At 52.1% G+C, this 16,543-nt stretch overlaps 5 protein-coding genes across 5 annotated transcripts; 1 reads left to right on the forward strand and 4 right to left on the reverse strand.

The window, feature by feature from the left end:
* Positions 1-3,325: 3,325 nt before the first annotated feature.
* CGGC5_v001650 (uncharacterized protein) lies at positions 3,326-4,355 on the reverse strand (the record flags this gene model as incomplete). The annotated part of the gene is made up of 2 exons (XM_032026108.1): positions 3,326-3,732; positions 3,794-4,355. The coding sequence occupies 2 exons, from the start codon at positions 4,353-4,355 to the stop codon at positions 3,326-3,328; spliced, it is 969 nt and encodes a 322-aa protein (XP_031877390.1).
* Positions 4,356-6,068: 1,713 nt separating this feature from the next.
* On the reverse strand, positions 6,069-7,169 carry CGGC5_v001651 (uncharacterized protein; the record flags this gene model as incomplete). The annotated part of the gene is made up of 4 exons (XM_066150861.1): positions 6,069-6,893; positions 6,957-6,993; positions 7,081-7,088; positions 7,152-7,169. The coding sequence occupies 4 exons, from the start codon at positions 7,167-7,169 to the stop codon at positions 6,069-6,071; spliced, it is 888 nt and encodes a 295-aa protein (XP_066009676.1).
* Positions 7,170-8,557: 1,388 nt separating this feature from the next.
* Positions 8,558-12,713, forward strand: CGGC5_v001652 (uncharacterized protein; the record flags this gene model as incomplete). The annotated part of the gene is made up of 7 exons (XM_032026110.2): positions 8,558-8,596; positions 8,648-8,847; positions 8,895-9,104; positions 9,156-9,592; positions 9,644-9,857; positions 9,910-10,787; positions 10,843-12,713. 7 exons carry the CDS (start codon positions 8,558-8,560, stop codon positions 12,711-12,713), a joined length of 3,849 nt encoding a protein of 1,282 aa, XP_031877412.2.
* Positions 12,714-12,874: 161 nt separating this feature from the next.
* Positions 12,875-14,290, reverse strand: infB-2 (Translation initiation factor IF-2; the record flags this gene model as incomplete). Its single annotated transcript, XM_032026111.1, has 1 exon — positions 12,875-14,290. The coding sequence occupies one exon, from the start codon at positions 14,288-14,290 to the stop codon at positions 12,875-12,877; it is 1,416 nt and encodes a 471-aa protein (XP_031877447.1).
* A 428-nt stretch (positions 14,291-14,718) lies between these two features.
* Positions 14,719-16,439, reverse strand: CGGC5_v001654 (putative FAD-linked oxidoreductase; the record flags this gene model as incomplete). Its single annotated transcript, XM_032026112.1, has 4 exons — positions 14,719-15,217; positions 15,268-15,887; positions 15,936-16,244; positions 16,320-16,439. The coding sequence occupies 4 exons, from the start codon at positions 16,437-16,439 to the stop codon at positions 14,719-14,721; spliced, it is 1,548 nt and encodes a 515-aa protein (XP_031877448.1).
* Positions 16,440-16,543: the final 104 nt, after the last annotated feature.

The raw sequence follows: 16,543 nt of genomic DNA on the forward strand, positions 1-16,543 counted from the left end.
GTTGCCCAAAGGTCCAGTCTTCATTTTAGTGCAAGAACCTATCTCTAAATTTCACGAGAAAAACTATTTAGATATAAGGCTCAGTAAGATTGTGTTGTGGATTCCACCTTCTGTGAAGGTTGAGAGCTGCGATGCGTGGCAAATGCTGCGGCCAGCTGATGAACACTCCATTTTGAGGTGATTCCCATCGCCCCCAACGTGGTGCCGAAAGCATTTGTGGCTCAATGGCTATCTGTGGTGTCAGGACACTTTTTTGCTCTTTCTGTCGCGGGAGATCCCTAGTTCGAATTACTTGTCTGCACTTCAGTTCTTTTGGACTTCCAGTCGTTTAGGTCCTCGGGTAAACCTTACAGATGTCAACCTAAGATTAAGTGGGTAGACCTTGATGTATTTGTTGTCTTCTCTTAAGTCGCATGAAGGTCCTATGAAACGAAAGATAGATGAAGATGGGTTCGAAGGTAAGTCACAGCGTACATCGTTGAGGTTGATTGTGCAGGACGTAAGATTTACAACTCATCGCTAACGTACTAGCCCTTAATTGATACCTTCTCAAGATGGAATAGATGCGTATAGCTCCAGGACTCGTCTGAATTGCATCTGTAGTGCTTCGATATTCGGGGGAGCTGCCGACGCTTGTAAAACTCTTGCATTTCGCTGAGGAAGAAGAAGTATTAAGAAGCATCTCTATAGGCACTTGACTACATGTAGACCTTCGCACGTTGGAAAAGAACGGTGTAGAACACAAAGGTTCTGGACTCGCCTTGATATGCTAATGATTCCTCCCTTCATGAGGAATTTATCATTTGATCACTACATTAGCCGTTCGTGCTGGGACCCTCTGACCGAACAATGCTTCCCGATAACTGGAAACTCGCTCTAAAAGGCCTCAAACGGACAAGGGACGCGGGTAGAGCCTGGAATCATAATGACTTCTATCTCTTACTTTGCTTTGTCTGGTTTGGTTGAGACAGTTGGCGGCGTGGGTCTGTCGCCTCGTGCCTTCAGACGTCTAGAAGTTTTGAATTTGTCTCCGCGAGAAGATCTCGGGGAGGAAATGTGCTAGTTTAGTTGAGCAACGCGAAAAGAAACAACGCAATACAAAAACTCCGTTTCCTCGATGAACAGTAACGCCCCAACACCTGCACGTTTGCCTTGTCGACCCCTGTGAGTGGGTATGTGGCCGGAGCCGGTATGGGGGTCCGGCGCACGCAAATTTTGCGCGGCTGCGGGGCCCGGACGAAAATTCTTCAACACCCTGATCGAATCCACCCACCACACCACTGCGAAAAGAATTTTCTTCCCATATATGCAACTCACTGCTCCCTCCTCCCAACAATCCAGCTGGGTGTTTCCAATCGCCCGGCTAGCTCAATCGGTAGAGCGTGAGACTCTTAATCTCAAGGTTGTGGGTTCGACCCCCACGTCGGGCTCAATTCCCGTCAGCGATTGACAGCACCTGGCTATCCTTTTTGCTTTTCTTCTACATTAGGTGAACATTGTTCTCCTCTGTCGAGCGCTATCTTTATGCCCTTTCGGTGTCACAATAGGTATCGGATTGCCTTTCTGAGCCGGTCGTTCATCACTATGAATGCAGCATCAAGAGTTGATGGGAAGACCCACTGCGGCATGTTCTTGTCGCCGTTGCCCACAGTTTCGATCAGACTCCTGACGACGCAGATGTCGCCAGCATGGCCAGAGATCTCCAGTTTCGGATAGGCGGGAGGGAATACTGACAACTGTATGGGATGCCAACAGCTTTCATGTACATCTCAAACAGATTATACTGTCTATTCGGTGACATGCTCTGAGTTGCCTCCGCAAATGCATCGCTCTCCTTCGTAGGCTGAGGCGCAGGCGCAACATGTCGCATGGTTCTTCCTATGCCAAATAGCCATGGCCCCTCATCTTGAATGTGGAATCCGGATCGATGGCTACTTTCTACGAATGGATCGTAGTCGCGCGGCATCCGACATCATGGCTGATGTGGGATGAGAGAAAGTTTGGTGAAGACGTGTGGTCACTACAGTGGCGTGAGCATCCCAAATTGGACTGCAGGCACAGCCTCCCCGCGATAACTGAAGCTAATGAACAGGATGGCTCCATGGCTCCAGGCAACAGCGAATGGAATGCAACATAATAACAAGAGGCTTTTTTCTACTTCACTTCCTCGTCGTAAGCATCTTAATAAAAAAGATATGGATGTGGTCCGGGGCCGGTGAAGTCGGGCAACTTCTAACCACTAGCTAGTTAGTCGATGTTTGATGGTTGGCTGAGCTGATTTTCATCAGCTTATCCTGTTGCCTACAAGTTGTGCTGGGTTCCTGGGCTCAGCCACATCTCAATGTGGTTGGCCCGCGGCCTCCGGGGTACGAGACGACGGGATCTAGAAAATTTCCGGGGGCTGTGAGATCTCGCGGGAGCTTAAGGACTAGCGGGTCTTGGCATTGCTTGGCATCGCCTGACAGCTTGGGGTAGCACCAAAGTACCTGGAATCGACATGCGGCTCAATCCTCCAAGTCGATGTCATACATGGTCAATAGTCAACGTCATGTTTTTGCATTTTGAATGTGGCAGGGCGGCCTGACGTGGCAAGCGGCCGTCCAATCCACTGGAACAGAGCAAGTGAAGACGCTGCGCAATTGTAAAAGATGATGACGAGGGTCAATAAACTTTTAATTATTAGGTATTAGATAGTATGTAATCAAGCCCCGAAAGTGTATGCAAGAACGCTGCAAAGACAACCAGATCATTTCGCTTGCTTCTCCATCCACTGCTCTGTCTATTCCATCGCCCTGTTCTCTCCGATGTTCTTAGCCAGTAAATGGTTGGTAGCGGCTGACCAGCGTGCGCGGCCTCTTTTCAGATGGTATCAATCTGAAGTCTCGAGACGAGACCAAAGCCAGGCGTGACTCGAAAGCCCTGTGTGTTCTTAACACGCGACTCCAGTTAATAGGCCTCTCTGAATCCTTCGGCCGGGCTGATGTTATTCGCAGGGTCTGGCCGAACGGTCACAGCGCAGATCTCTTGTTCCTGAATCATGTGTCGTGCCTCGTCTGATGGTTTGGGTGCAAATTCGAAACAGGATCAGGCTGTCTGAAGTGACCCCCTCTCCTCCCATGTGATGGTCCGGGCGGTTTCTTGGCCGCAGCCTGCATGCGCTTTTGCGCAGCTCCAGACACGTCTGATGGAGGCCTTGGCGTCCGTATTACTCCTGCGACCGTGATTTTGACTCCTGTCGACACTGATTGGATAACCCTCGGACGTATCCTGCACGCATCGCCCGACTCTGAGTTGGCGATTGTTGCGTCGTGGTTCCTCTATTGCTTCAGACCGCTTTACTCTTTGATTCTTCCTCCGCTGTAGGTATTTCTCCATCGACGGCCGAGCCCGGAAGTTCGGAGATAGGCTCAACTACTCCTTGCTGCTTTGTGCCATTGAGGAATTTTCGCTGCTCGGATCGCGCCATCTGGAAGAGTCTTGATGCGCCGTAAAGTTGAGTGGTGATCCATAGGGAGAAAATCAAGGGAGTAACGACTCGCCATACCCGTCCCCATCGGTCCCAGGAACGGTGCAAAAGGTAAATCGTGATCGAGGTTTCGAGGATGGCTCCGAGAAGGATCCAACCGAAACAGCCGTACGCCAGATAAGAGAGCAGACGATGGTCCTTACGTCTTACCCTCCAGAGGATCATGGACACGTAGATGGGGAGCTCGACCACCACGTCAAAGGCGCCTTGAAGAATACAACTGTCAGCTGACACGATAGATCACTACCGAGAAGGAAGGACGCCTACCCCAGACCATGCACATGTAAAACTCGATCGTTGCTTCCGGGTGCTCTACGAAGTTGCCAAACAGAGACAGGGCAGTCTGTGTGATGGCCAAGAGGCCGATGTGATGCGCGATACTGAGGGGACTGGCGAATTGAGTGCGGAAGCAGAGCTCGAAGACGTAGTAGGCGCTGTAGACCTGAGAGACGGTGAAGAGCATGTCACCGATTCGAAGGCGATGCCCCTGGACCACCGGGGTCCCCAATCCAGCGGTTCCAGTCAAGAAGTGCATGACGGGGTAGATGCCGATGCACAAGAGAGCGAACATGATGATTGCGCCGACATGGTAGTATGTGAACGATCGACGGCGCTTCTCGTTCTCAGGGCGCTCTAATGTCTTGTAGACTTCTCCGTAGACCATACGAAGAAGCCATCTCTCGAGGATGTTGGCGATCAGGACGACCACGACGACACTGGAGACCAGAAGCAGGGAGCCATATGAAAGGAGACCGGAGATGGGCCCGTTCTGAATGGTTTCGATTTTGGGCATGCCCCTGCCCTGGAGGGCTTCAGTGACAGACGCCATTGTTGAAAGCGGATTGTGGAAGGCGTCGAGTCGTTGATCGTGGCGTGTGCCATAAACGGATGTGTCTTACAGCTCTGGGTGAGGGCCAAAGTATATAACAAGGACCATCGCCAAGGCTAGCAAGCAAGCAAAGAGAGAAGAAGGGACGAAAATAAAACACCAAGGACGGGTGTTCGCCAGGAGCGCATCAGCGCTAAACTCGAAAGGAATGGAAATGAGCGTTGATTACGAGCGTCTCACCGATCTAATAGCTCCTTGCGCCGTGAGGTTGGCTAGGTGTCAGGCGTTCTGGTGTGGTGGCCGCGGGATCCGTGCTTAAAAGCTTCGGCCGCCGATGCTCTTCAGACAGTTTTGTAAAACTATCGTTTATTATTGAGCGAGAGACAGGGCAACCGAGTCGTCTTGAAATGCAATCCCACCCCCGGTCCATTGAGCACGCCCGACCTGGCCTTACCTGAGCCGATCTTGCCTTGGTACCCCTGGCGACACCGGCGGCCCAATCATGGTAGTCTGAATCTTGCCGTCAAACCCGTTTTAGGAGGTGGAACGTTTGGTTTGGTCGCGTTACAAAGGTGGAACAAAGAGTATGCGGGGTGATTGTTTCTTTTTGGGGCCCTGGGTCTGCCGCTGCACGGCTCTGATGATCCACGAACGGTGTTCTCGGCACCCGGCACCTGGGGTGAAGACCAACACAACAATACCACTGCGGGCAGGGCTGCACGACACCCACACCCACACAGGTGCTCTGTACTGTGTCGCGTGTCCGCTGTCCGTCCGGCCAGATAAAACCGACGTGTCTGGTCTGCGTCCCAGGGAGGTTTAGGCTTTTCTTTCCACGCCGACATCAGAGGCCAAGACGCCAGACCTGCGTGGAGACGAAACTCAAGAGAACGGCTGGTGCGGGTTGTCCGATGTGTCTTTTCCTGTTTGAGAGGGCAGCAGATCTTGTTGCCTGGAGTCCGCTAGAGTTTTCGCTACCTGGATTGCAAGTGTCATCGAGAGAGACGGCAGAGGCATTTTGCTTCGGGCGCAAACCTCGCGTGGGGAATCTCAAATTACGCCTACACACGAGGTCACGTGGGACTGAGCTGTTTTTAGGTCAAAGAGACACGCTGGGAATGCAAATGCGGCACAAAGGGGGGAATGGCGGCTAGGCCTACCTGGCGCTTCTAGCGTAGATCATGATCTATCGGCCGTGGCTGGCTGCCTCAGCTTTGCCTGAAAAGGTTTAAGTCGGTGCCGGTTCCCGAGCCCGAGCTAGGCGGTGCCGAAAGCCGGGACTTGGGCCCGTCCGACTCATGGATCTTTTTTGGTGGTCAGTCAGCGCCCGAGCTGGAGAAAACAAATAAGGGGGCTCCGTCGAAAAGGTCGCCGCCGGTGGACGGACGATGAGCATCAGTAAGGGGGAAGCTAGCGCATCTGAGTGGAATTAGACGCGGGACTAAGATGCCGTGGGAAATGCGGCGCGCGATATAACGCTCATGCTACTGAAGCCCACGGACACAGGGAACACATGTCAATCAACATAAATATCTCGTCAGCATCCTTCCAATGACAGCCCGGGGTTCCGCAGTCTCGCAGTCTCGCTGTCATTGTCCGAAGTGAAGCAGCTCAATTGGTTCTACCTGATCGTGAAAACATCCGTCTACCGTTACGAAGCACCGGTGCCGTTGTCCAGTACCCCAAAGTGCCCTGTGCACAGCTGATGATGGCCTACTCCTTGATGCTAACAAAACACGTCTTAATGGTCGAAGCCACTTTCGCGTTAATTGTGTTCGCGTTTCGAGATTCCGCAGTCCTCAAATGCCGCTCAAGTTGATATGTGACCTCCTTGAATAGTTCACTCGTTGGATCTTTCATGGCCGGATTGCTCTGTATCGTCTTCTCCCATTCAATCTCTTGCCAGTTGTAATTGGTCCGGTATTCTGCCTCGCGGTTCACCGTCTCCCAGACGACGTCAGTCACTCGACCCTTGAGGTGATCCATAAGCTTGGTATTCGCATCTCCTCTGCGATACTCGGCAACACTCGCCAGAACCCTATTGATGTTGGCCAAGTGACGCGTGATTGAGATGTCGTTTGTGACGCCCACAATTCTTCCTTTCTCAACCGCGTAGCCCAGATCGGTCCAGACGCCAACGTAGGTTTTTCGCCCGTCTCTGAGTCTTCTGAACCTATCATCCTTCTTGGGCTCGTTGATAGACGTTGATCGCCATTCGAACGTGGCAGTCATGATGTCGGTTATTGAGTTGAGGGTGAATTCCCACTTTGATTTGATATCGTAGATTGTAGGTGTGGGAGTGGCGCTGCCCGTCTCAATGTAGCTGACGAACTCATTGTATGTGCAACGGTTGCCGGTGCCAGTGCCCCTGCAGCCTAGCGCTATGTAGCCTTTGCCCACACCGAATACCTCAACATCGAGTTCGTAGACTGTGTAGAAGTACAGCATGTCTGCAGCGTCGATGAGTGTGTAGTCGAACTCGGCACATATTTGTGAAACAAGGCCCACGACTGCTATCAGCAGTGAGAGCTTCATGGTCTTCTGCCACGGAGAACCCAGCTTGTTAGTGGCTAAAGGAATGGAATGGATGCCCGAACATACCAGTGGAGGTTGTGAGTGCGCTGAAGACCACAGCGATCTGGCAAAGATGCCTATCAAGGTGATGGCACGATTTAATATCAACGGCAAGTGAACAAATTGGTAAAATCAAGCTAAAGCCCTTGACGTGAGTACCTATGTAGACATGTTAAGAGGCTTCTTTCAAGGTCGCAGGTGGAGAGATCAGCCAAAACATACACTTCCGGAGCTGGTCATGAGTTGAGTCTTATCAGAAGCCAGCAGCCTTTCCAATGTGTCATCCTCGGGACTATTCAAAGACCGAGAATAAATGCTGGCCGAGTTTGTTCATGGAGGTCTCGGTCGTTTTCTTTTCCAAAATCCTTCCTGGGGCCCAGGCCAAGCCGGGTCAGACGGCTTCCTTTTGAACACGAGATGCGGGATATTTTGAGCAAAATAACATCTACATCCTGATCAAACTTTGCAATATCGCGGCCAGAGTGCAAGTGACTCATTTGAAGGTGGCACATTACAATCACTTGACTGCCTACAACATTCCTAATCCGACGTTAGTCTGAACAAGCTATTGATCGAAGGATCCTCGCCGGGGTCGAAGAAGCAGCCCATCAAAAAAAGTGTGTGTGATAAGCTTAATGACAAGCATGCAAGGCACGCGATCGTGTGATTCCGCCGCGGGAAGTGACAGTCTCTGGAAATGGTCCCTGGTCTCTTGGCGGGCGGCCGACCGCCAAGACGGCGGAATCACCCCTGCATCGAAGCGCCAAGTCCTGCTAAACACCAAAGTCCCAAATCCTGTCGGCCTGCCAGCTCGAAGAGGCACTGTTTACACACGGCTAAAGCCAGCAAAGACTCATCCAGATTTGATGTCTTGGACGAAAGTTCCACCAAGTTAGGGCAAAGGATGGCGGGATGTGGGTTCGCCTGGAGCGGAAGACCGGAATACACGGCTCGGTCAAGCTATTGCCAAGAGATAGGCCTTTCTGTGTCAGTCGAAATTGAAGATGAAGGATCAAGAACGAGTTTGGGGGCGAGAATCCCACAGAACCCAGGTAGAGCTCGTGAATGAAGTGAGGGTGTGAGTGAGCCTGGATGAAATGGTCCGGACGTGTATCGTCAAATGACAGTCTCTCAATACCCTCATCATCTATACTAATAGCTTGCACGGCCCATCCCTAAATATGACTTGCGTTTAGCCTTGCTATTCGACTGGAAGACTTCATTTCTAACGTAGAGTCATTAAGGTTCCTCGATGGACATGATGCAGTTTTTACCAAGATTTCTCAAGCTGTTACTTCTATGGCTTTTCCTGGGCCCATTACATGGAACATTCGCCTATCCTTATCATCATGATCGTTCGGAAGACCATGAAGGCGTGGGACTTTCCAATCAGACGCATCCTTTCGCGGAATTCGGTTACAGTCCCGTCAAATCCAGAGCGGACAAGCCAGAGCTCAGAATCCTGCCGTTGGGCGCCTCCATCGTCTTTGGCGTCGGCTCGAGCACAGGCAATGGGTGAGTGATACTAGGAAAGACCGAATCTAAGGAGTAGGGATTACTGATACGAGATCCTCAGCTTTCGGAAGCCTCTTCGTGATGCCCTCCGATATGATGGCTTTGAAGTCAACATGGTCGGCACCAGACACAATGGTAACATGCAAGATTGGGTATAACACTGAGCACTATTATTTGTTTACTCAAAACGCTGACGGGAGTAGGATAATGAAGCAACATCTGGTGCCATCGTCAGTGAGATCCGCTCATACCTGAAAGGGTCTCTCGCCTACAAGCCCAATGTCGTTGTCATCAATGGTGGCACGAACGACTGTAACAGAAATATCGACATAAACAACATTGGCGAGCGCATGAGACTGATTTTGAATGATATCTGGGGCGCACCTGATATGGCAAACACATGGTAACCCAATTGAAAGCCCATTATAAATCAAAGACTAATCTGAGTAGCGTAATGCTTTCTACCATCCTTCCCACAGCTGATGCAACCGGAGCCCTCAATCGCATCACTGCTAATCAGCAGTATCGACTTCTCACTGAGCAGCTTGCTGCTTCTGGAAAGTGCATTTACATGGCCGACATGGACCCTGATGAACCCAGTATTGCTCACAATTGGATTGCTTTGGGAGCAGATATCGGAGGTGATGGAATCCATCCAAAGTATGGAACCCTGCCTGTTTCTATCTGCAACAGCTGCTGACACCAAGTTAGCGACCAAGGCCACAAGAAGATGGCCTCTGTGTTCCATGATGCAATCATAAAAGCTGTATCTGATGGGAAGATCAAGAACCCCGCCACCATGGCCAAAACGGGCACCACCGGCTGCGATAAGACGTTCGGCAACGGCGTCTATGCTGGCGGGCTGACACAGCGGGGATCTGGCTGGGACGACGGGACGTACAAGCATGCCAGTGAGTATGGCGGGCTGCTCTTCTCTGTCACGAGCGATTGGGACCGTGATCAATGGCGCTTTGCACGTTTGTTCACCCGCGACCGAGACGACCTGCTGGGTTGGTTCGAGAAGAGCGCAGGAGTTCACGCGTATGGTGTGTGGAAGAATAATGGGAACGGCAAGTTTGACAAGATCGCGGACTTGGACCCAGATCTGTTTTGCAACCCGCGTGGTGTTCGGTTCATTGACATGAACGGTGAGCCTTTCCGATTTGTTCCGTGTTATGGCCTTACTGACATGTGCATAGCTGACGGACTCGATGACTTGGTTTGCATTGACCCTGATGGCAACTTGTATCTGTCAATCAACCAGGGTGATGGATCTGACAGCAAGCCGCCAACCTTCAAGAGAGTCAGCACTACCGCGAAAATCAAGGATACTGAAGGCTTCAAGCAGGACCGTATCGTCCTGGCTGACATTGATGGAGACGGTCGAGGTGACTACTGCCACCTGGATGATGGGTAAGTGCTTGTTTAAACTGAGTATGAACGCTTTACTGGTGACCTGTTGCAGAGGCAACGTTTGGTGCTGGCGTAATGGCTGGGTCGACGACATCCCGGAGTACTGGCAAGCTCTGGGCTTGAGGTTCACTGCCAAGGGTATGGGTGACGTTCACGGCGTCCGCTTCGAGGATATCAATGGCGACGGTAGAGACGACTGGCTCTGGGTTGACAACGATGGTGTCACATATACCTGGACCAGTGCTCGAAGCTGTGCTTCAGGCAAACTCGGTGACGGTCTGAATGTTGCATGGCGCCAGGGTTTCAACGGCGATGCTACGAGCGGGCCGACTCACATGGGCATGGCCAATTTCGGCGAAAAGGACACCAACATCCGTAACCGCATTCACTTCGGGAGGATATTCGGGGAACCTCAGGCCTTCAGTCTCCTGGGGCAACAAGACTACATCTACATGGAGCATTCCAACACGACCGACGGCGAGCACAAGTTCGACGTTCATGTCTGGAAGAACGTGGCTCGCGGCGGTACAAAGCTTCTCGCAGATGGAAACAAGTACTGCAACATGCTTGGGCACACCGATGGCCGGATGGACTATGTATGGGTTCTATCGACGGGACGAATGACTCTGTATCCCAACGCGGGCAAGTCACATATTTCTGGGGACGAGTCTTTCTGGGGACCGATGACGGAGGAGATCTGGTCTCCCCAGAAGTGGATCTTCAAAGACGCCGACCGTCGCGATCTTCACCTTGTTGACTGGGATGGAGATGGTGCTTGCGACATTGTCTACACCGACCCGGACAAAAACAACTCTCCGCAGGTTTGGCTCAACACTTATCCTCTGACTGGACGCTGGGACTGGACCTACATAGCCAAGCCTGCTCCCCAGGTTCAGTGCAACGAGAGAAAGGGGCTTGGAATCCATGACTGTAGGTTTCCCGTTATAATTGGGACTTAGATATGGCAAAGGCTGACATTAGATAGTGGCTGTCCGATTCGCCAACATTGATGGCGGCAAGAGAGGCGACTATCTGTGTATCAAGCCGAATGGCTATGTCTCAGGTTGGGTCCACAAAGACGACGGTACATGGGAAGATGTCGGGCAAGTCAAGTTCCAAGAGGGCAAAGACCGTGCCAACTTGAGATGGGCCGATGTCAACGGGGACGGCAAAGACGACATGCTCTGGGTCGACAAGTTCAATGGCGACGGCTACGTGTGGTACAACGGCGGCCGTGGAGATCGTGGGGACCTTGGAGGATCTCTCTACTTTTGGAGAAAGATCTCCGACCCTGTCTACGACGGAAATCATGCTGGAACCTGCATGTACTATCCCGACTTGGATGGCAACGGCAGAGCAGACATGCACTCGATCATCGGGACTTTCAACAACCAGGCGGAGACTTGGTTCAATCCTTCCTGCGCCATGACTGATAGAACTGGAGACGATGGCGACATTGGGAATCCCAACTTGCCCGTGCAGCCCGGATCTAGTAACGGTGGTGGCGGTGATGGCGGCGACAGCAGCGGTGGAGAGGACTATGACCCCAATCCAGACGATCACAACACCCTTCCTGTGTGCGACGAGACCTTCGACAACTTCGATAAGTTGGTCGAGGCCTCAGACGATATCCCGGATACCTGCGCGACTCAGTATGTTCTTCAAGTTGGCCAGGCCACACTCCAAGCAGCTGTCAAACGCTACGACGAGATCATGAAGGGCGACTACGACAAATACTTCCAGATTTACGCCGATTATCTGGTACAAAACAGTGCCGATACACTCGAGAAGTTCATGAGAGATAACGGCGCCGACTATTTCGACTGCGACGTTAGGGAGCAATACACTTGCTGCGCTGGCTGTGACAAGATCGGGCTCTATGGCGATACCTGCAAACACTGCGTCGACGAATGCCCCATCAAGAGCCCATGGGGAGATGCCCAGAACGTTTGGTGGGACACCTTCGCCGAGACCTGCCCACCCAACGAGGACTTGGGCATCGGAACGGTCAAGGACAAGACCATCTTCTGGAAGCTCCGTGAAAAAGACAAGAACAACTTCTGGGGCGAGGTCACGGCCACGGTGGGAGCCCCGGAAGAGAAGCTCCCGATCGTCCCGCGACAACAGATTGTCCAGTGGTCTGAATCGACCGACATGTCTTGCGTCATCGCTCAGTCTCGGGACCCAGACAACTTGCCCGAGAATTGCTACAACACGAAGCATTGGTACGATGCTCCCATCGTCAAGGACTTCAAAGCCTCAGATGTCGTCAACCCAAAAGAGGTCGTCCAGAAGGCCTTGGGCGACTCCAGTGTCCTGATAGACGCCCTCGCGGCCACCTTGATGGAGATCAAGACGTACATGTACACCGACGACACCATAGATGTGTCTGATGCCGTCATCCTTCCAATTCTCATGATCCAACATTCTCTCAGCAGCATGGAGGATGTCGTTGAAATGGCCAAGGACATTGAGAAGATGGAAAAGACGAATTTCATCGTCAACCTTATTTCGTCTGTGCTATTCGTGCTTCCGGTTGCTGGCGAGATCCTCGGCACGATCGGCCTGGCTGGGTTTGGGCGCGCTCTCATATATGTGAGCGAGGCTGGAAACGCCGCCATGGGCATATACAGTGTTGTGTCGGAGCCCAAGTCCGCTCCTCTTGCTTTGTTTGGGGCAATTATGAGCGTGAAGAGCATTCGCAACGCCAACAACATGCGCAACGCTGTAAAAGCACGGCGCGCAATGGGCAAACATGACATCGAGGGTTTCAGCAAAGTTATCGCCTCAAAGTTGGAGGATCTAGATCGCATGGCAGCTAGGGGAGAGTTGAGGTTGTGTGGTAGACAAGCTTGAAAGTTGACTCTGATTGAATCTCCTTCATAGGGTTGACGAGACCGTCGATCTCGCCCATGATTACAGCCCTACTCAAGAACAACCAAAGATGGTACTTGCAATCCACCTCGAATAGTGCAAAATGCTTGAAACTGCTCAATAGCCACCCGCATCTTACAAACCTACATGTACCATTCGCTGTACCTAGAATTGTAGTACGCCCCCATGGGGTGATTTCTCTCGAACCAAGAGTCCTTCGGCGAGTTTGGAGCCCCATAATCGGATTCTTCCTCAGATTCCTCCTCAGAGTCTTCCTCTGAATCTTCCTCAGAGTCTTCCTCAGATCCTTCCTCAGATCCCTCCTCAGATGACCCGTCTTTCCGGCGGACGCCGTAAAAGTGAAAACACTGGTTCTTTTGGTCCTTAGTTTTCTTGAAGTAGTTGCTGAACTTTTCCGTCTCCGACTTGTATCCATCACAGAATCCGAGGACAGTCTTGGCAAAAACCTTGAGTTCGAGGTAGTCGTTGTTATGGAAGGTAATTTCCATAGTTTCGCCTTCACTTTTTCTAGTACCGTACGTGCTGATGATGTACTTGCCAGCGTGCTTAGGGCCGGAGAACTCGTTTGAGCACCACGCGGACTCGCCATAGACGACCTCGTTGAGTGTCACGAAGGCAAACAGTTCCGTTCCCGGCGTGTACCGTGAGGGCACAGACGATCGAGTGTACGCCGGTGGCAGAGGGGGATCAAACTCGTCGGTTCCCTCCTCAGTTTCCCAGTCTTCGAAAAACGCTATCTCGTTTCCTTCGCAACCCTCGGCGTCTTCAAGGAGCTGATAGAGCTCGATGCAGTGCAGATCGTAAACGCATCCCCTTATGCTGATGGGTGTTTTCGCCTTTGGGCCCTTAGATTTATTGATGGCCTTGATGGCAGCCTGAATTCCAGAAATCTTTGCCTTCTCGGCCTGCACCATTGTCTTCATCTCTTCCGCCTCTTCGTGCGCTTCAATGCGTAGGGCCCGCTTCAGGCCATTACGATGCTTCTGGTATTTCAAGAAATCTTCGTTCAAGGAAGCCTTTTCGCCATGTAACAAGACTTGCGTTTGCTTGCACTTGCAATTCTTCGGTTTCTTGGTACAATTGCACTCCCAGTCTGAGAGATCTTTCTCCTCCTGCAACACCTCATCTAGCCTTTTTTCCCATACGCTGGGTTTCTCGGCGTACCATCGGCTCACGCGACCGAACCAGGCCGGAGGTTCTTCCAGGACCTTGTTTGGAGGTTGATCATTGCGCTGCTCATTGCCCTGAGGTGCCTTTCCCTGACGTTGGCTGTTCTGCGGCTTGCTGTTCTGCGGCTTGCTGTTCTGCGGCTGGCTGTTCTGCGGCTGGCTGTTCTGCGGCTGGCTGTTCTGAGGTTGGCTGTTCTGGTCCGCGTTGCTTTGAGCCTGCTGCATCTGCTGCATCCGCAGCTTCTTATTACGACGATAGCGCTGATTACGTTCCCGGTTCTTTCCCGGAGGCTGGTTGCTTTGAGGTTGATTGTCCTGAGGTTGGTCATCCAAGGGCCGGCTGTCCTCAGGCTGAGTTTCCTGGGCCATTTTGTCGGGGGATGAGCTACGTGGTATGATGTTGCATGAGTTTGAGCTCTGTGAAGGGTTGCGGGCGCGGAAGTTGAGGAATGGAAGGGAGCAGATCATCTACGCGACTGGAAGCGCAGACGCGACGTTACGTCAGGTCATCCACCTAGCGCGATTGGCAGCAAACATTGGATGAGTACTTCGTAGAGCCCGGGCTTTCCGCGAACACCGCGCGGGGATGATCAATCAGAGGCCGAGGAGCTGTGGAGAACGCCTCGTCCAAGCCACAGTAATTATGATACTTTCCAAATCAATATCAATTGTTCCCTTCACCAACATACTCTAATTAAGTCGGTACGAAAACAAAATGCTGACTTCAAATCTCAACTTAAGAATAAGCCTGCTGAGAATGTACAAGCCGTTGCGGATGATAGCAGCTCCAACCCTATTTACACAAAGACCTTTGAAATTTTGAAGCCTCCAGGAACCCTTGTTTGGAAAACGCCAGTCGGGTCGTACTTCGCTGCGACTTCCTTCAAAAACCTGACATTCTCCTCTCCATATGTTCTGATGGGGTCTTGCGCTGGATTAACGTAGTTCAAGTAACGCCAAGAGGTCGCCTTTCCGTTGGCTTCAGCAAAAGCCTCAAGCTCAGCAGTCGTGGCAGCCAGCTTCGCATGAGCCAAGGCCTCCTGCTCAGCGGTACGTGTCTGCACTTGGCCTAGCCAAATGATGGAGTTGTGCGTCAGCGAGGTTTCGAGTCCCAGCACATTGTTGCCGCTACCCTTGGTTGCGAAATGCTTGGGCAAAGGCTGGCTGACGAAGGTGAGATGGAGATCCGGAGACGCGATGAGAATCTGCAACTCGGCGAGCAGCTGGTCATAGAGCTCGGCCATCTTCCTCATGATCTCTATGTCGTTGTGAAAGCACAGTGAGAACCACACATTTCTGTATCATGATTAGCAGGTGCACTGAGAAGACTTCATCACAGGACTCACCTCGCACCACCAGCCATAGTGTGGGTTGTGATCAGTGTACCATAAGTCTTTCTGCTTCGGTCGTCAAAAAAGGAAGGCAGAGTTGAGAGAGGTGCAAACGAGGTGGAGTTCGATACACCTGCGGTGTTGACAGCCTGGACGGCGATCATCGGTACTGAAGTCTCGCTGGAGTAAGCAAACGTGACGACTTCAGTGTCATCTGGATGTTGCTCATTGGTGTCGATCAGGTTGACGAATTGCTTCATGACAGCATTCTTGTGCTCGTAATCCATGAAGATCAGGCCCCCGTAAAGACCACCGGGGGCAGCAGCAAATGTCTGCATATCAAAGCGCGTGACGATGCCGAAGTTGTTGCTACCACCCTTCAGCGCCCTGAACAGATCAGGGTTCTCGCCAGCATTGGCACTGACGATGGAGCCATCAGCCAAGACCACCTCATAGTTCTTGACATCGTCCGCTGCGAAGCCGCGGTTGCCAGTATGAAACGATGCGCCACCTCCGAGAGTCAGACCTGCGACACCGACGTTCCCCTCGCGACCGCCAGTGACGGTCTGGCCGTACTTCTCAATCTCGGTGTACACCATACCCCACCTAGCGCCGGCTCCGATCGACACAGTGCCCTTTGCAGAGGTTGAGTTACTGTCGCAAGAGGGCACTGCAGCACTTACACTGCAGTTCTTGTAAACCACCGAGTTCATGCGGCTCATGTCGATGGTGACGCCATGGGCAACATTGTTCGAGGTGAAGTGCGAATGGCCACCGCCACGAACGGCGATATCCCAGTTGCCGGCGGGACTTGTTTTGACGAGTGCCGACAGAGCCCTGGAAACCTCGTCGGTGTTGGTGGGTTGAATGATGCACCAGGGGTGGAGGGCCTGAGAGTCGGCAGACCAGTAGGAGGCGATGCTGGAGTTGTACACCGAATCAGTGGGAAACGACACTCGGTCGGAGAGCCCAGCTGAAATCAGTGCATCGCACTGCAGGTCATCATGTCAGCAATACCGCTCAAGTCCATTAGATGTCAGCGACGAAGGAGGAAAGACATCTCATACACCTGTATAGCCACTGGCAGGTGGGGCTTGTCGAGCGTGTCGGCCGAAGCCGACCTCTACTCGTGCGGCTGCGACGCATGCCAGCAGCGAAGAAATGGCAAGCGGAGACGAGAACATCATTGTAACGAACGAGCGAGCGAGGAAAACGAATGAGTGGACTGAGGATTGAAGCCAACCTTACTCATGGTGACATCTCGTCGTTGGTATGGCGCATCGCTGCTTTT

This window comes from Colletotrichum fructicola (genome assembly GCF_000319635.2).
Source record: "Colletotrichum fructicola Nara gc5 chromosome Unknown KSG_Nara_v1_contig01, whole genome shotgun sequence".
In the NCBI taxonomy this organism is placed as follows: domain Eukaryota; kingdom Fungi; phylum Ascomycota; class Sordariomycetes; order Glomerellales; family Glomerellaceae; genus Colletotrichum; species Colletotrichum fructicola.